The sequence below is a fragment of the Eublepharis macularius genome, chromosome 2 (genome assembly GCF_028583425.1).
Source record: "Eublepharis macularius isolate TG4126 chromosome 2, MPM_Emac_v1.0, whole genome shotgun sequence".
NCBI classification, from domain to species: Eukaryota; Metazoa; Chordata; class Lepidosauria; order Squamata; family Eublepharidae; genus Eublepharis; species Eublepharis macularius.
In genome coordinates this window covers 69493855-69518594 of record NC_072791.1, presented here as the reverse complement: position 1 = coordinate 69518594, position 24740 = coordinate 69493855, and the positions used below count along the sequence as shown (strand labels likewise).

The following is a 24740-nucleotide window of genomic DNA, read 5'->3' as shown; positions in this document are numbered from 1 at the left end:
TGTTCTTATTATGTCTTATTTTGCTTTGGAATATTAAAAAACAAGTTTAACAGAACCTTCAGTTGTTCCATAGTAAGTATCTATGGTTGTTTCTTGAGAAGCTCTGCTTCTGGTATTTTAAAAAATTTAAAGTAATTCACCTTTCATAAAGTTGCTGTTTTATGGGCATCGACACCAAATTCTCGCCTGCTCCACTCTGAAGAATCCTCAGTTGTGCATCTGTTTCCCCAATGCCATAATTTAATTTTGCCTCTGTAAGTTCCACAGTAAGAGGAGGCTGATTAATATCTAAATGGATGCCAGACATAACTTGGGCACGCTCTCTTTGTAGTCTCTCAATTTCTCTGGATGTCCTTTCACCAAGCAAGGATCTTTCTTGAATTTCTGTTGCTCTTTCATTAATTGTCCTCCTTTCTGCTGGGCTCTGAATATCACCAGAACTTCGATTCAGGCTAGTTAAAGATGAGTGAGCACTACCCTTAACACCACACCAGTTGCTGAACTTATTGTGCAGAGGCAGGTCACGAAGACTATAGCTACGAAGTCTGTGAGTCTTTACTAAAGAATTATTCTCATTTAATAGAATTTCAGTGTTGCACTGACTTTCCATATCTGATTCTGCATCAACAGTGTCCTCACCTTGCATCTCATTCATTTCAGATGTTGAATAAGGATAGCTTTTATTATTTCTCCAAGTCGGATGGCACTGAGGAGAAAAAGAATCAAGCAGATATTCTGGAGACTCATCAGATGTTAAAGATGAAGATCTATTATGCTCATTTAAAGATATCTGAAAGGATTTTTTAGATGGTGACGATTCAGCATTTCCAGTAGGACTTTTGTATTTGATTCCACCTGAAAAGTTTCTTGCTCTACTGGATGCACATATCTGATGAAAGGAATGTTCCACCGGCACAGTCTCTCTGTTACCATCAACTAAGCATTCCCTGTGGCTAGAAAGTTCCAAAGTGCTGCTTGAATGATAGAGTCTTTTGGTGTGAACTGCAGTATGTGTATCAATGGTAAATCTGTGCTTTTGTTTTGTTGCAACTATTCTAGAAAGCTCTTTGGCTGTATTCTTATCCAAGATATTTTCAGACTCCTTGCACATTTCCTTGCTATCTCTAGATGTGGTAGACTCACTGTCTGTTTGTGAAGAAGTATCAACATGTCGATCCTGAGAACCCAAGTCGTACAATGGACCTGATCCCCTTTTTCTAAAATTAGTTAATAAATTTTCAGTATCTCTCTGATTCCCAACAGATCCTTTTAAAAAAGTAGATTTGTTTAATGAAAGCTGATGACTGACTGGACTGGCATTAAGTGTCAGAATAGGGGAAGACGCACGATCAACAAATAAACTGTTATTATAGTACAGCTCCCTTGTTTCTGGAACACTAGGTTTACCAACAGGTTTCCTATCTTGAGAATAACACACTGAAGACAGAGAGATGCTAGAGGAAGGGCTACTAACTACAGTGTGTGAAGTCTCATCATGTTGAGAGTGAAAAGATGATGTAGCTAATGAAGCTTTGGGACTGTCAAGAGTAACTGCTTGTGCAGCAGCTAATTGTATGTTCTGTACTTCTAGTGAAGGACTAGAGTCTTTATTTGAAGGAGGCTGGGGAACACAGGAATCTTCTAGTGTTTTATTGTCATCCAGGGTTCTTAAGTCAGGCATGCTCTGTAGCATCAATTCCTTTCTTTTTGATACTCTTTCATTCATCAAAGCTACAGTATCTGTATGTACAACCTTCACAATCACATTTACCTCCTGAGATTTCATTGGTTCGTTTTCCATTTTAGGTTTGATTTGGTCTTCCTTGTTCTTTTGTTGAGGGTACCTTAAAATATCTGTCTGAACACCTGTGTCTTCTGTTGTTTGGGTATAGCTGTCAGACACTGCAGCTTTCTTACCTTCCTCATCAACTGCTTTCCAGTCACTTTGTTCATTATCTTTAATAGTGTGTAAAGAAAAATTTCCTAGCAGCTCAGAAGTATTGTGAAGCAGCTGTGACAGATGCATAGAAAGATTCTGTACACTTGACCAAGAAGATGGCTGCTGGAATGAATTTCTAGCTCCTTCTGGTTTTCTTGCAGATAGATCAGTGTAGCTTCTGCGGTGCCTCTTCTGTCTTTTATGCTTTGCTGGGGGCTCTGTTTGTGTTTCCCGTTCACAAGTCAGAAGCCCTTGTGGTTTACTGCAGGGTACATCTGATTCAGAAGGGTAGAGTAGAACAATTTCATCAACCTGCATGGATGTGTTTTCCGACTGTTGATAGTGGTTTTCACATCTGGAAACACAGCTTTCAGGTGTGATTTCAAGTTCATCATGAGAAATATTGGAATAATGCTTGTTGCTTTCATCTGAATGTGCAGATTGAAAGCTTTCACTTGCAGCTTCCCATCGTTGAATGTCTTCTGTGCTACTTATGGTGCTGGACAGCATTCTGGCATTAGCATAAGAACTGAGATGGGAATGGAAAGGAGAATTCTTGGAGTTTAAGCCATTATCCACACTGGAGCACCTCATAACTGTTTGAGTATCCAGGCTCAATGGAGGTGGGTTACTAGAGACATCACTTGCACTTCCAAAAACATACTGCTTCCAACCAATCTTATGGCACTCATCTTGCTGCCAAGAGTGAATATATGGGTTGATATCACTTGAACTAAAGTGCATCGCATCTTTATTGTCTTGTAATAGTCCATCTGTTGATTCCAGTTGGTATCTTGGTTCTTTTGTGCCCATGTTGTGTCCATATACTAAAGTGACATTATTTGAATGCTTTCCTATCTCTGTATCCACGGGACTATAAGCTGTGTGATCAACAGCTACTGGATAGCAAGCAGGAGAGGTGTCTGGAGAGTGACTGCCCTGAGCTCTTTCTCTCCAGCTTCTTTTATCACAGTTACTGGATCTCTGAGCTTGAATGGATTTCTTTTGAAACCTGGGCTTGCATTTAACGGGTACAACATCCTCTGTCTTATATTTTAAAAAGTTTTCAATTCTGTGTGCATCATCTTCCGTTGGAGATGGAGGCTCAACACTCATATTTAATTCTTGTAATGATTTAGAAGCAAGATGCTCAGAATAGTCTGTTTTAGATGAAGTTTCAGAAGCACATTCAAAATTAGACATGCCAGCAATAGCTGGGGCTGATAAGCAATGACTCTGTAAACCTAGCCGTTCATCATCTTTGCTGATGTTTGCATTCTGTGCAGTAAAAACTAATTTTTTATTTCTAAATATCTCTGGTTCAGATTCTTTTTGCAAAGACAAACAGCTGTTTCCTGATAAATATTTGGAAGACATATTGTCATTAATTACTGAAAGGTTTAGTTGTTCTGACATCAAAAATTCCCTTTCATTATTCATCAACTCACATTCTTTTATATGATCAGTGGTAGGTCTATTTTCTGTATCATCTCTGCTACTTAAATATGGAGTATTTTGATCTCTTTGTGAAAGAGGATATGAGTTTTGGTCAATGTTTTCTAAACATCTTTGCAGTGGAACTTTAACCCTAGACTCTTGATAAACATCTGCTTCATGGTGGATTTTTTCAGGTTTAGATTTATGGATTTCATTGTCATCTAAATTTGTGGTTCTTTGAGAGCTAGTAGTTGTTTCTAAAGCACTTGGCTGCTGGCCAAATATTACAGTATCATTGTACAGACTTTCCTGCATTTGACTGATAGTAAGTACTGGGGAACTTGATATAGCTGCATGTAGAACAGTATGTCTTTCAATTTCACTCTGACATCGACTGAGGCTACAAGAGGATTCTGAAGATGAGCATGGAACCTCTGGGAAAGCCTGATGACGTATCACTTGACTTTCTTGCACTCGAAAACCAGATGACAAATGGGAAGTCAAAAATGCATCTTGCAGTGAGTCAGCATAATGGGTAAGTGTGGAAGATGTGACGTCTTCAGGAGATCTTGGGAACTCAAGAATACTTGCATTTTTAAATTCTGTACACATGGAAAAATCTTTCACAGGACACACATGAATCTGCATCATTTCATCACTGCTTTTTTGTTCTAAACTTTGATGAGTAAGCCTGTTTCTCTCTTGCAAACTTATTTCTGTCTCATCTGTATCATTCTCAGACTGTAAATATAGACGGTTATCTTTGTTACCCAAATGTTCATAGAAAGAACTTTCATCTTGCTTTTCTTTTTGATACGTTTCCACTATTTCTTGAGAGTTTGCACTTACAGCATTATTGATGATTTTGTTATGTTCCTGATGGGCATCATAATCTGCTATATTCAGAATTTGAGTTTCCCCAAAATAAAGTCCATCAGCTTCATCCTTGTCTATAGGGCACTCTAACAACACATTTGGCAGTGTAGCTGGACTGTTTAAGATACTAGCAGAATATGCAGAAACATAAGATTTCATATTGTTTTGCACACTATAATGAGCATTTTCCCACAAGGCTTGGGTAGAATGCTGTAAAAGTTTTTCTCCATCTTTTGATGTCACCTCAGCATCCCTTCTGCGTAGATCAGGAGAAGGTCTGTACAGCAGACTTCCAGTGATTTCTGCTTGGTATCCCAATTCTCCAATAATCCTTTCACTATTCGTTTTGCATTCTGTCTCAGTGCTATTAGTATTTTGTAGGCATTTATCTGACTGATTATATTGCAACAGTGAATCCAATTCTTTCTGACTGATAATGCTATTAAAATCCTGTGAAGAAAGTTCAGGTAAACATTGTATTATTTCTTCTTCATTTTCTTTGAACATTGGAGAGGGAAATATATTTGTTATTTTGGAACCAAATGAGCCTGACATAGCCCTTTCTTTTTGAGGTATGTTTTTAACTGAATGTAAACAATATTCTGGCTTTTGGTCTTCACTTGCATTGTATTTTTCATTACAACTTCCCAAATCACAACTTGTGTTTTTAGATAACTTTGTGAGAGGGACTGCTTCACTGCCAGTATCATCAGTAAGAGCAAAAGCTAGTGATCCATGATATTCTGCAATACATGATTTTGAACATGTGTTATCCTCACTAGGAACTTGCTCAGATGTAATGTAATTAGATGTTTTTTTAAATCTGATGTCTGCCTTCATCTCTCTGTCCAGCTCTACCTGATCATGAGGAAATGAATAATCTCTTCTTCCTTTGATAAAGGTTGAGAGTGCTCCAGCCTGTACATCATTATCCTTTCGTGTTTCATAGTACTGGAGACCTGTGATAGTACTGGTACTGCTACTGAACGGCACTGCAGAATTGCTTGCAGTGGTACCATCACCCTGAATATTTTCTCCACTTCTATTTCTTCCAGTTAACAAAGGACTATGTGCAGTCTGACAGAGTAAATGTTTAACATCTTTGGCAGTTATCCTGTCACCTTGACCTATACTTTCTGGTAGATCTTTTTGGTTAACCGTTACTGAGTAATCACCAACATCACCTTTATTCTTTGAAAAAATGTGAGGTAACCATTCACTTTCTTCTGATACCTCACTAAGCAGAGTCTCCTTGTCTGAGAAACTGTAACTGCACTTGTTCTGTGGTAGAGCTTCCCCTTGGTTTTCTGAAATATCAAGTTCTGTTCTTTCACTAATTTCTTTAAAACACCTTTCTTCATCTCCCATTTTAAAAATACACATGCTTTGTGTGTTGGTGCTTTGAGCCAGTACTTCAGTCATAGCCAACTGCATTGGGGCTACTGGATGCATTTTCTCTTTTTTCTTAGGTATAAAGTGGTCGGGGACAGATTTATAATTATCAAATCCATTTCCAACAAAAGTTATAGATGCATTAATATTTTCAAATTTGTCACCATGTCCAAACTCTTCACTTATCTTGCATTGCCAAATTGCATCTCTATCTTCACACAAAGATCCATCACTACTGTTGTCTTTCAGCATTTTATTTGTAACACCTCTGTGGCTTTCAAGACCTGTTGATCTTATTTCTCTGTGTGTTTCATCTATATCGGGACATGTTACTGGTAACTGAAGTCTACCCTCTTGTTCTTCCAAGGTAGAAGCAGTAAAATATTTTTCTGGTATCTCATCATCATCATCATCATTGGCACTGTCACAATACGTAAGATCATGAGCTGGTTTCTCTTGGACCAAAACAATATTTTCACCAGTGTGTAGCTCAGTTAACCCCTCTTTTTCTAATGCATCACTTTGATCTTTGACTTCTGTTTCAAAATCAATTGTATTCCTATCAGCATTATTTTCTTGAAAAACAGCATTCGGGGATATCAAGCTTTCTGTTAAACAACTCTTACTTTCATTATTCAGTGGCATTCGTTGATGTTCTTTATTGTAATCTGAAGTGTCCTCTTGCCTGCATTCAAAGGACATTGAAATCACTGTGGGTCCAGAGCCACAACCAGTTTTTATAACTCTGTCATCTTGAACAGGTTCTTCATATTCATCAAAGAAGTTTACAGTTTTTTGAGTTAAAACGGTTTTGCTGCGACAAATAGCTGATACAATGCTTTTAGAACCTACTTTCATGTCTGTGGTGTGACAATCACTTTCTCTTGTATTTTCTTGAAGTTTATTTTTGTTAACATTGCTAGACTGAAAGATGATGTCGGGCTCGACTGCTGTTTTGAATGCGCACAATTCTCCTTTGCTGTCATCACTCAGCTGGATCTCTACTTTATTAGTTTCCTCCTGTTTTACTGTTACAAGTAATTTCCTATTACACTGCTCATGATCATTGCTGAGTCTCTGAAAGGGAGGACTTGATTCAAAGTTCTTTCCATTCACTACAGGTTCGCTTTGAGATTCAATTCCAAGGTAATTACGTAAACTTTTATTCTGACTAGATTTGATTTCTAACATGTCACTTTCCAGTTTGTTAACACTATTTATTAGCTTAGTGAGTTCTTCAGAGCATACTGACTTACTATTGTATTTACTCATATCTTCTTCAGAAGGAGTTACAGAAGCTGTGACAACTTTCTCTTTGAGATATTCAGATTCTTTATTCACACAGGAATTCTGTGCTTGGGAAGCTGTATCTGAGAAAACTCCATTTCCTAACACTTTTACAGAATTATTTTCAGCAGCTTGAGTGGTACACAATTCCATTCCTGAACAGTCATTTTTATTAAGGTCCATACTCAAAAGTGAAGCTTCTTTCACTTGTCTTGATGAAGGTAAAGATCTGTGCCGAACTTTGGGTTTGCCAATACAGCCAAACTTAACAGAATCATGAAGAACTGTGTGTATTGTGTGTTTCTCATCTGTGGTAGTAACAGATCCAGAACAACATTCTTTTGAATGATTTTCTGTATTAGATGATCTGGTCTCACAAACATGCTTTTGCAATCTAGGTGCGTCTTGGCACGATATATTTGGATAGGATTGTAAAGAGACTTTATCATCAACCATACAAGAACCAAGAACTGTAAGTTCAGCTTTTTTCTCATTTATATTCGTATTAGAACTCATTACTTTGTCAGTCACCAAATCTGCACAAATCATGTTACATTTTTTCCCTTCACTGCTGTTTGGCATCAAATGTTCAGTATTCAAATTCAATGAATCTTTTTGCCTTGAGCAATTTCCAGAGCAGTCTGGTATTAAACCTGAATAAGACTCACTCATTACGGCTCTAGTTTGAAATTCAAAATGATTTTCTGAACTCCATTTTTCATCTTGCAAGTTGTTTTCTTTCACCTCTCTAAATGAAGGTACCTCTAAAGCAGATTCTGCTAAGACATCTCTGTTTTCATGTTTAGTGGCTTTCTCAGTCTCAGAAGTTGGTAGAAGTGGAGTAAACTGATCACTATGGCGAAAGGCTGTTCTCTTTATTTGATACAATTTAGGTTCAGAAGAACTGTCTACAGAAATGTCTTCTGCCAATACCTGTTGGTATTTCATTTTCAGTGCTGGGTCAAAAAAATCACATCTGTCATGTGTTGGTAAATGCATCTTATCACCAGAATACTCTTCTTCCTCAACAAGATTTAGACTTTTATTTCTTATTTCACACAGATAGAAACTTTCATTACTAAACAATGATATTCTCTCTTTTGAAAACAAATGTTTGTGGCCTTGAAGTTTTTCTTGTGTTGCATCCACTGTAGCCAATCTAGGAGACCCACTGGATAATGTGCAGGTGGATTTATCTTCTGTATTTGAATCAAGTACTTTTGAGTCTTTTATACTACTCTCAGAGTCATAATCAATGCTCTCTTTTTCAATAGTTCTAAAGATGCAGTCTTCTAAATTAGTAGTTACATGAGGTTCTTCTCGTAAAAAGTGGATACTTGTTGTAGAAATTAAGGAATTATTTTTAAAATCTTCATTCTTCTCAGAATAAATTGAAGAAACAGAGAAGTCCTGTTTTTCTGACACTTGAGATAAATTATCTGTACCTGAGGCTTCATTAGTAGATCCATTCCCAGCCAACTCATCAGGTTGAAGGTTATTAGACTCTGGTGGTGAGGTAGTCTCACAGTAACCATGTTTTGTAGGAAATGCAGAAACATGATCAAAAGAAATGTCTTCTGTTGGAGCTAAAAATGACATTGCAGCTCCTACAGTTTCTATCTCAGGATGTGTTCTTGTTTCTGGTAAAGGTATTGATGGTGGTGCACATGGAAACATCATCTTAATCTTGTCAGGCTCATGAGATATCCTATGAGGTTCTTTATAAGACACAAATGATAATTCAGCAGCTGACTGCCTTAGTTCATCTTTCTTCATCCAGCTATGTGATGTGTCATAAGGATGCAGCTGAGCAATCTGAAAATCTGAGTGGTCTTGAGAAGAAGGCATCGCTATTATGGGGCTGCATTTTCCATGTTTTAAGCCATAGGACAACCAAGCATTTGACAAAATGGGAAGATTTTCACCTGCATCTTGTGGTTTTTGATCTATAGATCTTCCTTGAACTAAAAAATTAATTTTCATCTCCTTCACTGACTGATCACAAACACTACTGGAACTAGACTGCGTACTAGCATCCAGATAAAAAGATTCAGCGTTAAAATTCAAGTCATCAGATTTTCTTATTATATTTTCATCACAGAGCTCAGGATTGTGCTGTTCATTGCTGTTTCTGGTTTCTAACTTTGGATTTTGCATCCCCCAAAAAAGTTCTGCTGGCACTTCATCAAATGACTCCAATTTGCATTTCTCTGCCATGTCTTCTGATACTTCATCAACATCACCTAAGCTATCCAAAGAGAAGCTTCTCTCATGCTCAGTCAAATTACTGCCTGATGTAGATGTAGTTGCCATCAGAGGCTGACAGTTATTGTCTTTGTAAAAGTTAATAGGCTCTTGATGGACCTGAGGAAAATCCTTCTGATCTTGGTTTTCAGTTTTGTTTACCTTTTCTGTAAGAGAATCCTGAGACATCTGGCTGTCATCACTTTCAGAGTCATCCAGATCAAGAGTGCCCTGGATTCCAGCTGACTCTTTCTGCCTAAGTTGCTCAGTCAGGACTATTGTATTTATACATGAGAGAGAATCCACAGAGTATGTACTATCTGTATCAGAAAATTCAATGTCTTCATCTTCTTGCCAGTTCGTCAGGGGATTGGAAGCTGTTTTTGAGATTCCAGTACTCAACACCTCAGCACTATGCCACCTTTTTTCTCTAGGACAGAGAGGCTTCTGGTTATTTATCTTTTTAAGACTTCCTGCTAAAGTTGTAGTCCTCAGAAGTTCATGTCTTTCCTCTGATTGTCTGTCTTCTGGATCTCTTCTTACATTCTTTGCTGTCTGGCTAACATGCTGTACTGGTAGTTTATCACATGTCGTTGACCTTTTTATTTCTTTGCTGGAACTCCCTGGCAGCGAACCTTGGTGCTTATTTCTTACATATTTTCCCTTTTTTCTACTAATTTCCTGAGCTTCAGTCTTTTCTAAGTTTTTTCCCATACACTGACTAGTGTCTCCTAGTACTTCTGTTCTAGTCACTTGTTTTCTGGTTTCAGATTTGAAATTTTTCTTAAAGAGATCAGGAGAACAGCTTTTAGAAATCACGGATTTAGGTCTAGTTTGCCTTGGTCTATTATCCGTTTTCTCCATTTGACTGTAGTCTTTACAAAGATGAGAAATTACTTGTGTAGTACTAATGCTACTGTCCACTTTTTCTTTATTGGCAAGACATAATGACTTATATATTTCAGTTAGCTGCCTCTGAGTTGGGAAGGAGCCATCAATCTCAACGTCAACATTATCTCTTCTGGTAAGTTCTTTAACTGTTCTTTGAAGAAAATCTACAGATGATGATTTTCTTGATGGATTGACTTGAGAGCATCTGTAGTTGTGTGCTGAGGTAGACAATTCATCGGAGGGATCCCTTTTCAGGAAAAAACTGTAAAAACAAACCAGATATACAAAAAGAATCAGCCTCTTAGTGTAAAAATCTTTAAGAGAAATTATCACGTTGCTTTAAAAATCATGTTTATCACAGTGGAAATCCTGGCAGTCCTCCTTGGAAATCTAGAGGCTGCTCTAGAGAGAAGTGCTAAAGTCTACAGTGGGCGTGCAGTTACTCTTATAGCCCAAAAGAATATGCACACAACAGTGTCAGGCCAACATTTTGATACAGCCTCTCCCCCACACGATCCAGTAACTGATCCCTAAAAGGATTTAATACCTAGGGAACTGGATATTGGATGGATAGGTCTTTCCTAATCTCGAATGGAGGCCTTTGCTATCAAACCATGTTTGGGGAACTAACTAAGCAGCACATTGTAGCACAAATGAACACCTGAAGCTGCTTTATACTGAATCAGATAGTTGGTCCATCAAGGTCAGTACTGCCTTTTCAGACTGGCAGCAGCTCTCAGGTAGAGGTCTTTCACATCACCAACCTTTTGATCCTTTTAGCTGGAGATGCTGGAGATTGAACCTGGGACCTTCTGCATGTGTCAAGCAGATGCTTTACTGTGGAGCCACAGCCCCTCCCCATGCCACAATATGGGTTAATTTAAGATTTTAAGAGATGAGAGTGGATTTTTTTATGGCAAAGGATTATTGCTTTTGTAAAATCCACACTGTCGTGACCCCCTCCAACCAGGCCTCTGACCAGGCCAATGTCTCAGACCTGGACGGCTCAGAGGAAGAGCCTGCAGACCAGCAGGACCAGGAGGGACCTGGTTCTGCAGACGCTCCAGATGACCATGTGCCAGAGGCCACACCACCAGAGCCAGCCAGCGATGCCCTGGCTGACCACGCCCCAGCAGCACTCGAGACCACCCCACCAGAATCTGCAAGTGAGTCCTTGCCACCTGCAAGCACATCCAAGCTGCCTGCATCAGAGACCACCACTAGGACCCCACCAGGTAGGACACGAGCCAGGGCTAATAGCCCCTCCTGATTGCCTCTCATGCTGAGAGAGCAACGGTGGTGAAGGAGCCAGGCAGAAGCAGCACAGAGAGGTGAAGTGAGAGACTGGCAGCATGCTATTTCCCTACAGACTCAGGTCAGGACTCTGATGGTGATGCTTCCTTGCAGGACTCTGGCCAGAACAGAGCAGAGCCTCCTGAGCCCCAACACCTGCTGCCAGTCATAGCTGAGCCAGATCACCCCACAGCCCATTTAGACTGAGGCTTGGCAGAGCTTCAGGGCTGGATCAACTGGTTCACTTTGTGCAAGCCTTGTGTTCTAGCTCCAAGTGCCAGCCAAGTAAATGAACTCTTAAGGAGACCATTTGGCCAGGTGCAGGACACTCTTCTCCAAATCTGATTACTGTACTATCTGCTGATCCCATGTGGGGTCATGCAACTATTATTTGACAGGATTGGTAAGAAATTTGTGATCATTTGGTATTTCTTAATGGAACCCTCTCAAGCTGCATTAATTGCAGGAAATTGTAAAATAGATACAACAATTTTTTCAAGCAGTACAATTAATTTAAAGACCTTTCCAGTACAAATATAATGATTACATTAGTACCTGGTATCAAGCTGCTCCATGCATACTTGCTACCAGTACTGTCAAGATTCAATTAATCATCTTCCTTTTAATCAATTAATTAATTGAATATAGCTAAATCTGTATATTACAAACCCTCAGCATTAGTGTCTTTTTAGCTTAGTAAATGATGCAGCAGAAAACCTACATCTCCTTGCTCTATTACAGTAGCACATGCACATCAAACAACGTGGAAGACTGCCTTAGTGGTTAAATTATTATAGCTTTAACTGATCAATCTCACAGTTAAGGATTATAGCTCATACTCTCAGTACAATCCTAAACCAAGTTACTGCAGTCCAAGACTACTGATTTCAATAGGGTTAGACTGTTGCAACTCTGTTTAGGATTGTACTCCTTGTTGTATATTGTCAAATGAATTATAAGTATGAAAAATATACTAGATCAAACTGGATTACAAGAAAATATAAGAAGCATTCACCAGCAACTGGGGACATGCTGTAGCTGAAGATTTAAAAAGGAATTTCTTCTGCTCTGCGAGGAGCTTACATCTGATGACTGGTCTGGTTTTGGATACTTGCAGTCCCAAGAAGTTGCTATGATATCTTGATACAGCGGATGGGAATGTTTCACATTATCTTCGTTGGTCCAGCAACTAGCTTCTAACTGTTCCAAGTTTTTCTTGGCCTCAAGTAACTTTTGTTTCTTCACAATCCTCTCTAAGTGCAGTTTGACCTTCTTCCGCCTTAAATTTCTTTCTGCTTTCTTTAAGGAGTACTTCTGCAAAAGTTCCTGTTGTACCAATTTCTTCTTGTTCTGCTGTATCAGGGAAGGGCAAGTCTCTGATTCCAATATATTCTGGACTCCTGCTTCTGCATATGATTTGGCCTCTGTCTGCACAGAGGATTCCTGTTGCTGCTGCACCAACAATCGCTTCTTTTCATTACTGAGCCACTTCTGGTCTAGAAAACAAAAGAATAAAGCAAGAGAATGAAAAAGTCTTATCAACTGATCTTCTCAATTAGTCACAAGGGGATCACCTGTGTGACTAATTGAGGAAACACTGGCCTAACTTGCCCTCGTTCTCATTTGCCTGGCTAGGCAAACTTGCCATTCTAATTTGTCATCATGCAGCCAGAACACTGTGGCATCCGTCTGTTCATCACAGAATCACTTTTTGGCTGGAACAATAACTAAGGAGAAGGAAGGAAAATGATCAGTCTCTTTCCTAAATGGCACCAAAGTAGCTGTAGCCAGGGAAATAAATATTTGTACATCAAAGTATTGGGGGATTCCACCCCAGTGATCTAGCTGCTTTTCATCTGAATACTGAAATAGGACAATCCTAATTATCAGTTCTGAGGCTATTTCCTAATTTAAAGGCAGGAAAATTTCAGATGACTAGTTCTAGATGATCAAGGTTGTGTCATAAAGCGTCTTTTGAAAAGACCCATAAAACTGACGGAGTATTAACAAAATGTTAATCTCATTTTAAATGTTAACATCTTAATCTTACACGTTTACCTCATTTTAAGAATGAAGAGAAATTGAGAAAATTTTATCAGCAACGCAAAGTGTAAAAACAAGACTGAAAATTAGTAAGTAAGGAACAGGAAAAGAACTTACTTTCTCTGATCTGCTGATTGATTATTGCTTGATCATGTTCTAGTTCTTGTTCATCTTTAATTTTCCCATCTAAGATCTGCTGCTGCAATTCTTCAACATACAGTAGCTGCTTTTTGATTTTCCTACTGTGGAGAGATTCTTTGTTTTTCTCTTTTGGCTGGCATTCTTCATGGATGACATCTACTTGTTTACTGTTGGATAATTTGACAAAGACTTTAAACCAGGAAAGCAGCATAATGTTATGTTAATCCTAACTTGTATAAATAAAATAGGCATGTAAATCATAGGCATGTAAAATATCTAGCGTCTGTACAATGAAAAATTCAGTTACAAATGAAGGATGGCAAAGACACGGATGCTAAAAAGAGTGCTGGGTGTATGTTACGTGTGTGACGTCACAGTAAGCTCAGAATTCTCATTGGTAGCATTCAATCAGAGAAACTTAATATTAGCCTCCTCAGGATAACAGACTTGTTTTACTACCAACTTATAACTGCCAATGCTATGCAGTGTGCTGTTAGCTCCATTATTTATTCACTCTATAAACAAATTACAAAGTTCTTTCCTTGTGAATTTTTCATTTATGCCACTGATAGTTAATGTTTATTTCCCATGCATTGCTTTCTTTACTGGTTCAAAAAAATCTCCATTACCTGATTTTCAATCTTAAAAGGCAATCAAATTATCCATACGGATTAAGAATATTTAGTTGAGGACAAAAAGTACACGTAGGGTTTAGCAGATACCCACTGGGACCAAGAATCTCCTGACCCCAGCTTTTGTTGCTGGCCACTACTCCAGTTGCTGGCTTTCTTTATGAGTGCTTATCGTAAAAGCCTGACCAAAATGGACTAGGATCATTTTGACCAGACGTCAAAAGCAGCTCAAACATGACAGTATGAAACTGTTTCCATATTAGGAAGGGGGGCATGTGTCACAGGAGTTTGAATACACATAACTGAAGACCCATATCTAATACAAAAATGGTAAACAAATCCAAATCAGCCGCAATAACCACAGAACTCCAAATATGCATTAGGAGAATTCAACTTTTCTAGAGTTTTATATGTCTCAAGAAAAATAGAATATGAATGTAAACTTTGGTCTGTTACATTCAATCACTTTATCTCCAAGATGCATACACTACCCAACTGCAAATTCCTATTCCATTTCACTCTCCTGTACTCACTCACCATATTTGACACCAACACTACTACTTTAGAGAAAATAGAAGGGAGTGGCTGATGATGTAGCAGCCACTCACAAGTTAGTCCACTTATCCTAATAACACCAGAGGTTTCCTAGTGATGTTGGGGGTGCAATGGGGCACAATAAGGAACATATAGAGCCTGCATTCCTGATACTGATCCTGTTACAGTGGTCTAGCCTTAAGGTTACAAAAACTTTCAAGACTGTCAATCCCATCTCAGAATAATAATACTGCGATCTTCTCAGCCACTCAATATTAGAGAAAATATCAGACTGTGACAGTATCCTGATTTAAATCTGTTTCTGTCCCGATCCTTTTTAAGTTCAATGTGATCATTTCTTTTCAGTCAGCAAATAAAGCTGAACACAGAAAACACATGGAATGGTTTATGCATTTCAGATGGCAATATGTCTCTTGTTATTTTGCCTTGCTAGATTGCAAAATTGCAATAGTGATAAACCGCAGTACCTTTAATAAAAAGCAGGAAAAATGGGCATGAAAATTGAAGGGCTATATTTTCAGAAGCACTACAGACATTTCAAACACTAACCTGCTACAATTCAGAAGTGAACCAGCCATAAAACTCAGATAAAAAATGGCTTTAAATTTTTTCTCAACCTGTCAATAAAAATGGGACCATGGTGCTTGCCCTTCTATTATCTGAGATGGGGGGGGGGAGAGGGACCCATTCAGCATTAGAAACCAAACAGGTTGAAAGGGGTCGTCTGAAAGCACCCTTGACATCACTGAAACCTGAAGGTATTTGTACTGTGAAGGATGCAGTGACATTCCAAGGCTACAGATCGGAATGACCAGGAAAGGCTGAGAGCTACTGGCAGTCACTATTCCTTTCTCATGACCCACTTATTTATTTTATTTCCATGTGAGCAAATACACGTTTCAGTTCACTTCAAACTAAAAATCACATTGTGAAGTTTGAAAAGCATAACTATTTATTTCATCTCTATATTCAGCTTCTGTCATCTCCCATTAAGTCAGGCATCACAACTGCATTGTCCTGTGTCAAATGAGACAGTAGGATGTTCTTAGAATACTGATGACGTCTGACTCCAAATTTCTGCACTCTTGAGCTCATACACATTCTTTGGAAAGAACAAAGTCAAGATTGGCCCCATGTAACACTCTAAACAGCTTTGTAAACCGCTTTGAGTGGGCATTAAGTTGTCCTGAAGGGCGGTATATAAATCGAATGTTATTGTTATTATTATTAAAGACGATTCCATACAGACACTACATTGTGACTCATCACTTAAACCCATTTATTTAGATATTTATACCCCATTTTTCTCTCAAGCGGGGACACCGAAACAGCTTCCAACATCATTCTCCCCTCCTCCATTTTCACAAAAACCCTGTGAGATAGGTTAGGCTGAGAGACAGCGACTTGCTCAAGGTCATCCAGCAAGATTCCATGACAGAGGGAGAATTTGAACTTGGTCTCCCAGATCCGAGATTAACACACCACATCAGCTGTAAACCTAGAGCCTCTAAGAACAAAGATCAGGGACCTGAGAGAGCAGTTCCAGCTGGCAACAGAGAATAGGACTCAAAACAATGGGTTTAAACTACAAGAGGGAAGGTACCAGCTGGGATCACGGTTGGTTGTTAGGAAAAACTTGTTCACATTAAGAGTAATAAAGTAGAAACAGCTGCCTAGGGATGCGATTGGTTCCGCCTAACTGGCAGTCTTCAAGGGGCGGCTGGACGAATACTTGTCAGGGATGCCTTAGGCTGTTCCTGCATTGGGCAGGGAATTGGACTAGGTGGTCTGAAAGGCCTCTTCCAACTTGTGATTCTATGATATGCCTGAATTTTCCATCCGATTCTTCTAAGTACAGAGTACATTTTCGGTTAGAAATACATTGTGTCGCATATTGTTTGCAACTGTGACCCCCACATAGGGTTGCAAACCTCAAGGTGGGGTCTGGAGTTCTCCGAGAACTCATCTCTAGACAACAGAGATTAACTCCCCTAGACAAAATGGTTGATTTAGAGGGTTGTTTCTGTGGCACTGAATGCTGCTGAGGTCCCTCCATACTCAAATCATGCACTACCCGGGCTCCACCTCCTAAATCTCCAAATATTTTCCAATCCAATCTCTACCCCCCACATCTGAAGGAACTAAACATTAAGAGGATGAAAAGGAGGAATAGTTATCCTTTATCCTACTATATAAAGAGCTAACCATGTTCCAGACAACTCCAGAAGGCAGTGTTGTAGAGGGAAGCCCAGAAGAGGCAGCCCGTCCCTCCGAGAATGCACTGTGGCAGGAAGCTCAGGCCGGGATCAGGCATGGAGCATGCGGCAATGCCAGCCCCCACCTTCACCCAGCTGGGATCAGGAGTGGAAAAGGTGGCAATGCTTACCCCCCCACCTTCACCCAGCTGGGATCAGGAGCGAGAAGGTGGCAATGCCCACTCCCCACATTCACCCATTTGGGATCAGAAGTGGAGTAGGTGGCAATGCCCACCCCCTGCCTTCACTCAGCTGGGATCAGGAGCAGAACAGGTGGAAATGCCCACTGCCCGCCACCTCCTGATCAGGATCAGGTAGCAATGCCTGCCCCCTGACTTCACCCAGCTGGGATCAGGAGCAGAGCAGGTGGCAATGCCTGCACCTCTTCATCCAGCTGGGATCAGGAGCGGAGAAGGTGGCAATGCCCACCCTCTTTACCTAGCTGGGATCAGAGGCAAAGCAGGTGGCAATGCCCCCCTGCATTCACCCAGCTGGGATCAAGGGCAGAGCAGGCGGCAATACCCACCCTCCCATCATCACCCAGCTGGGATCCGGCATGGAGCAGGAGGCAATGCCCTTGCCCCCCTTCACCCAGCTGGGATCAGGAGCAAAGCAGTTGGCAATGCCCGCCCCCTCTTCACCCAGCTGGGATCAGGAGAAGAGCAGGTGGCAATGCCCGCCCCCTGCCTTTACCTGGTTGGGATCAGACACAGAGTAAGAGGCAATGTCCAACCCCTCTTCACCCAGTCAGGATCAGGAACAGAGCAGGCGGCAATGTCCACCCCCTGCCTTCACCCGGCCAGGATGAGATGTGGAGCAGGAGGCAATGCCCACCCCCCCTTCACTCGGTCAGGACCAGGCATGGAGCAAGCAGCAATGCCCTCCCTCCCTTTACCTGCCCAGGATCAGGAGCTGAGCAGGCAGCAATGCCCGCCCCCCTTCACCCGGCTGGAATCAGGCGCAGAACAGAAGGCAATGCCCGCCCCCTTCACCCAGCTGGGATCAGTAGCAGAGTGGCTGGCAATGCCCGCCCCCCCCCCCCTTTACCTGGCCGGGATCAGGAGCGGAGCAGGTGATAATGTCTGCACCCTGACTTTACCTGGCCAGGATCAGTCATGGAGGAGAATGCAATGCCCGCCTGCCCACCCTCCCCTTTCTAGAGCTCGTTGTATTTTTCCCCACAACGGGCTTTGTTATTAGTTATGGTATATAAGGGATTGGATCCAAGGTACTGTGAAAGGAACAGAACCTTCCCTCTCCTGCTGCAGCCAGTGTCCCTGAAACACTGCCTCCAGGATACTTCCAGGAACAGTGTTGGATGCTAAGTTGGGATCTGCTGCAGGAGAAGGAAATCAGTGAAAATCATTTGCCACCATTATCACCAGACAAACATACACTTTGCTGCTGTGCTGAACAATCTTCAGATCCAACCCAAGATCTTGATTTCTCCCCTCAACAGTCTACCAAACTCTTGTCTGTTCTCCAAATCCTTGCCTCCTATAGCCAGAAGCCTCATTCAGTCAGGAGCTTGCAGAACCTTTCATGTTCACTAGCTTACTAAAAACCTAGCAACCAACAAATTGATCAAAGGGTTACATCATATACTAGCAAGCTCTCTACAGATTAAATAAAAAGTGACCTTTAGGCAAGTAAGTCTGGAGTAAGGCAAGTAAGGCAAGTAAGTCTGTTACTTTCTCAAGAAGTCACATAACTGTATGTATTTAGTCGTCCTGAGTGACAAGGAAAAGCATGATAGAGAGGTGGTGGTGGTGTCTTTAAAATATTTTATTTTTCCCCACATTAATTTAAATTTGTACCCCAGTCCATTGCAAGGGTTTAGAATCGTAAACATTTCTGAGTGTATAAGAGAATGTCATCGAGTTAACTTTGAATTTAATTTATAAATGACACTTATTAGGCCTATATCCTTCTACTGCTTTAGCACAACTAAGATGTTTTTAAAAGATTTTAATGCCGGAGCCAAGATGCCTAAAGAAGTCTAGTCTCTTGATCTCTTTTGCATTTCTCAATCTCAGCTTCTCTAAATTGGCAAGAAAGTTCCTTTTAGCCTTTTCCAAAACACCACCACTATTTTAAGCTAAATATCCCATTTAAACAGGAAGCATATCCAGGTTCAGAAAATTGTTTGATCAAGTCCAGGAGAGTTGCTAAATGAGAGGCTATGAATCTTCAAGTAGATGTCAATTGTTTGTATACAGAAGTTGCAGCTCAATAAACAGAAGTCAACAGCAACATTTATGAAGTGGCATTTGGTAATGACTAGTAACAGAGACAAGATACTTGCCTTATGGACCATTCACTGGCCAGGCCTTGAAAATAATGCTTATATAATGTATTATGGCAGACATCTTCAGCTACTGATATTTCAGTAATTAATGCCATCCAACTAGAAAACCGGGGTGGGGTGGGATGGATAGTATAAACACATAAATGTCATAAATTGTTTCTAAGCTTCCATCTGTTGTACTTATTTTATTAATATAAGAAATGTTGAAGTTCTCATTCTAGGACCAAGAAAAGCATTTCTTCTATATTCAGAGCTACAATAAGCAGATAGGTATTAAAAATTCATCCAGCCTGACATTTACATCATATAAATCAGACAGAATGGATAAAGCTCCTCTGCTGGTAATAAGGAACTTGAACATGACAGAACTGGGGTTCAGATCTATTCAATTCCCATTCAGTACTGAAACTGTGAGTGCAAATGTTTATCAGGCTTAACTACAGCGAGGGCATACTTGCTAGTTTTGTACCTATTCACCGATAGAATAATTTGCAATTACCACTGGAACACCACCAGCTGAAATCAGAGGTTCTGTTATATGCATATCTGACAGCTCAGTTTTCCAAATATGCATACAACATCAAGTTCAAAATTAAGGTAATTAAAAATAATTTCAGATTATAAAAGCAGGACCTCAAAATTCACACACGTGGTTCTTTTACTGGTACACAGAAAGATCTTCGTACAGATATTGGTACAACTTCAGCTGCCTTCAGGCATTGTCAAATTTCTATATTCTAAGCATGAAGAAATCTTCAACTGCCTTGATTCCCAATATTTCAAATTCACAAACAGTTGAAACTATCTGGATGGCAAATGAAATTACTTTAACATAGGCAGAAAGCAATTAGTTCTATTTTGCAGAATGAAACAAGAGGAAGAAGGGCAGCAGAGCCTTTGTGGAATACAATATACATTTCTCACAAGCATTTCAAGATTTAGCAAACATTAACAGCATCATCACAACATTAAAACATGTTAAGAAATAATAAACAGCAAGGTATATTAAAGTATTACTGACCTTAAGCTAATTGTAATAACAAAATATTGAGAATATCTCCAGGATTATAAAAACAACTGCTTTATTTTTCATCTTCATTTTCTATATGTGAGGTTTGCTGTAAGAATACGACATCGACCTTTGGTTGAATCACATTTTCTCTGGGCTGTTTGTCATCAGATTTCTGGGATCCTATTGTGTAACTCTCTCCCCTGCTCCCAAAACACCTCTCAGGCTGATGCAGAATCTGGCGGCTTCTACAGCATAATGCAGTTTCTAGTAGCTATGGCAGCAATGCCCTGGAAATGAAACCGAGCACTTTGCTGCAACCATATATTGAGATTCAGGTTTTTAAAAAATGTCAGGCAAAAGGAAAAATACAGCCCCTTTCCTTAATTTTAAAAAGCAAAGATCACAGCCAAATCAGAAAATGCTTTCTTTCTTGTGGACTCCCTAAATACCGAGTACAATTTATTAATTTAGTTATTAGATTTAAAAAATACAATACAGAAAGAAAGAAGATTCCACAAAGCTGTTAAGTATTCCTGCAAATCACAGAAGACTGGCACTTAAATCACTTGCAACACAACAAGCCAATCTACTGATTTGCATTTTTCTCCTGTCCTTGACACTTCCAATCCAATCAGGAAGCTGTTTTCCAGTACCGCACCACAACATCAGCATAACACACAGCAGCAGAAAAGCAAGGCAGCTGCGCAGGACTAGACGTTAAGTTTAACTCAATAGCTTCACTACTGTATAATACAACAGTGACTGAAATTGCTCTGTCTTAAAGCTCTTCTTTCTAACGAACACTTCTGTGACAGTACTCTGGGACGCAGTCTCAGGATTTACGAAAAGGAACACTTTTAATAAATGGTCCAGGATTATCCCAGTGTACAAAAATTCAGATACTCTTCAGCCACCAAATGTTAGGATATTACAGAGCAGTGCTGAGGGCTGCTATGGCAGAGGTAGCCAGCCACCAGAACAACAGCAGCTCAGCTGATCTGTTCCCTAGAGGAAACTGTACAGGCCAGGGACTAAGGCAAACGCCCCTGCAGCAGGACTGCAAGAGCTGTACCCATGCCAGCTTTCCCAGCAACTGTGCCATCATGCCCACAAGACATAACAGGAGTGCAATGGCAAGGGTGTAATAGACTGGGGGAGGGGAACCAACCAATCACAGGGCAGCAGTCACAGGGAGCCAGACCACACCTGTAGCTGTCGTGTTCAGGCTGAGGGCATATGTTCCGGACGTCGGCCGGGCAGGTAAGCTCACCAGTTGGCCAGGCAGGTTAACAGCAGGGCAGTCCGTTAGAGTGAGAATCAGTGGTCCAGGTCAAGTCCAAAGAAATCAGTCCATACGAGGGGTAGGCAGGCAAGAGGTCCAATACACAGCTGACGTCAGAATCCAGGAAGTCAGTCCAATGGGGAGGAAGGCTCAAGGTGGGGTGCAAGGCTTCCAGGCATGAGGCTCAGGTCGCAGGGAGTGGCGAGCTAGGTTGCTTCCATGCTGAGCTCTGCTCAGCATCTTCCCTTTATACTCTTCCCTGGTTGGGAAGGCAAGGAGCAGGTGTTCCCTCTTCCTCTGACTGACTCGCCTCGCTCTCCAGGGTCAGTTCTGCCTGACGCTGTGCTTGCAGGCACATGCTCCTGCGTCTCTCCCACACAGCTGCCCTCGCCCGGCTCTTCCATCTTGTAGCTGGCTCAGGAAACTCGGCCCTTCTCGATGCTGGTGTCCCTTTTCCCTTGCACTCATCCTTGCCTCTGGTGGCTTCTCCTGAGGTTCCTGGCTGCGCCTCCTGCTGCTCTACCCTAAGCTCTCTTGGTGTAGCAGCTGGCTCTGGCGTTGGCTCCTCTGCCTTTGGGGCTGGCTCCGCTGGCTCCTTGGCCTCCGAAGAGGACTCACTGGCAGGTAGCAATGTACAGACCGACCCTGGCCAGGCTTGCTCAAGACACCAGCCCTCATCCCACCCCCTTAAAGACACAGACTTCCATCAAACACAAAAAGGTAAAGGAGTCTCACCACCTACACACTGTCACCCAAAGCATGCCTGCACCCTTGGGCCTGGCTGGCCCCAGCCCACTGTACTGTCCTAGGAACATGGGGCCAGCCATGGGCCCCTGGTATTTAGCTATGGAGGTACCTCTAAGCACCATAAGCATGTTGGTGAGGCCAGCCATCGGGGCCACCTCTGAGAACTTCATCTGCTTGTGAAGTGGGAGGAGGGATGTAAGGGCACACATTGGTGCATGACCACAGGCACAAACATGTGTCCATGTGATGCCCCCAGAATCACCACCTCATGGGGACTCCCATTTTGTTCCCCATTTTGTCTCTGCATGAGCCTAAAAATAAAAGATGGAGTCTGCATTAAATCAGTATCAAATGGCAATGAGGCATGCCAAGAGAGACAAGCTCTTCCATCAAACATGGAGAGCCCATCCCAAGAGAGATTCAACTGGAGGGCCATTTCCCCAAGGACCTCAGAGTCTTCTCCCTGAATAATTTGATCCTAATGAACAACCTGGATTTCCAAAACAACATGCAATGGATCAATCCCAGCCAGTTCCCCCCACCCTCATATCTTAACAATTGTACAGAAAGATTTCTGCCCTTTCCTAATCCTATCAATCATCCAGCCATAGTTCTATTTTTCCAAACCTCCTCAAGGAAGCATTTTTGACACTTTTAATGCAAACCAGGAAAATGTCTCTTTACAGTATTAACACAACTTCCTCTTCAAACTTGCCCATCTCTGGGAAGATTGAATTTTTATTACTCTCCCATTCAGATGCCAACGCCCCTTTCCCTCTTAATTTCTGGTAAAGAGGTATAAAAAGTTATCCCCCAGCCCCAATTTTTGTAGCTGGTTTGGAACTCCTCCAGTTACCCCAACTTCACTGTTACCCTGTCTCTGACCTACTTTGCTACGTTTTCTTCCCCTGCCCGGTCAATTTCCAAGCTCCAGTGCTGCTTCTGTGCCACCAAGGAATCCCTCCTCCCTCGTCAAGATCAGTGTTCTATATCTTTGGTCCTCCCCTTTTCATTTTCCCCTACAGACAGGTAGCTGTTAAGGAAAGGTTTGAGGGGAGGGTTCTGTTTTTTTTAAACTCTCTCTCCCTTCCCCTCTCTTTTTTCTAACAGTTATAATTTGGCTTCTTGGTAATTTAATAAAAACCTTTTGTTTAAGAATGTTTATTCCTCTCATTCTTTTGGGTGTTGTGCTGAATCTGGAACTCAGTATACACTGTTTTAAGATCCTAAAATATTGTTTAAATATGCCGTAATACAGGTGATTGCTTTGTGTCAGAAAAAAAGGTGCCTTTGCTTGTCACAGGGCCTTCATGTAGGCAGCAAATTGGGTAATACATGAGCATCTCCTTCATGCATACCTGCCACATGTGCATGTCCCCAGTGACAGCCATCAGCCTCTCCAGTAGCTGCCTCCTGAATCATGGTGTCAGTTCTAGGGATGGCAGTCCACGGCAGATAGATCCCCAAACCCCCTCACAACAAGCACTCCAGGGTCTTGGATGAAAAGGTTTTATTATAGCAATCCATTAAGTTCACAGGTACATCCAAAGATGGGTAAGTTGGCAGGAATGGGGTTACAAACAGATGCACTTGGATATAAGGAGCATGATTCCCCCTTGAGCAGTTAGCAACTAGGCGCGAAAATCCCAAATTCTCATGAGAAACAAAATAGCTTTGTCTGGGCAGAGAAAGGCAGAAGATTATAAGGAATTCAACTCCCTCTGTCTCTTGTGAACAGTTACAGTACAGTACAAGGTCAACAAGCAGACTCCAGAGATAACAGGCTCAGCATTAGTACTTTTGTTTTCAGGCAGGCCAAAGATGGCATGAATATAACGGTTACAGTATATGAGCATAATATGAGAGCATACAGGTACACCATGTGATCAAATCAATACAGGGAACAGAGAATATATGAATGGCATGGATGAATGGTATACAGACATGACACATGGTGAGACCATCCAAGCTGACTCCAAGCTACAACATCCTTCCACTTGTATCTGGTCTCTAAGCTGGTCTTCTGTCAGCAAGCCCACATGGATGAGAGGGAGGGGAGGTGCCACATGGGACCAAGCAGAAGCTCTCAGTCCCTAGCCTCACTGGAGACCACACTGACTGCAACACCTCCCCGCCAGCCTCGCCCCTGTCCCCCAATGGGCCCCCATACTCATCTGAGGACTTGGAGTCAACCTACAGCAATGCCTCATCATACTCAGTCACCCCAGAGAGTCCCTAATGTCCAGAGGATGGCTGACCCAGCTTCCACAGCCCATTTCAAAGGAGTGAGCATGCACACACGAGTGGAGAAGGTCAAGCCCACAACATCACCAACCGTCTCATCCCCAGAACCATGACTAGGTCCACAATCCCTGAGCAACCATGTGGGATCAGCCTCCCTGCTGG

General features: G+C 41.3%; 1 protein-coding gene across 1 annotated transcript in view; it reads right to left on the bottom strand.

Annotated features, from left to right (window-relative positions):
• STARD9 (StAR related lipid transfer domain containing 9) overlaps window positions 1–24740 on the bottom strand; it is a 162407-nt gene that overhangs the window by 28395 nt on the left and 109272 nt on the right. Inside the window, exons 22-25 of the mRNA XM_054969940.1 lie at window positions 23220–23222; window positions 13520–13710; window positions 12375–12855; window positions 141–10328 (exon numbers count right to left, since the gene is read on the bottom strand). Coding sequence (XP_054825915.1) covers window positions 141–10328; window positions 12375–12855; window positions 13520–13710; window positions 23220–23222 — 10863 coding nt within the window. The remainder of the gene's footprint in view (window positions 1–140; window positions 10329–12374; window positions 12856–13519; window positions 13711–23219; window positions 23223–24740) is intronic.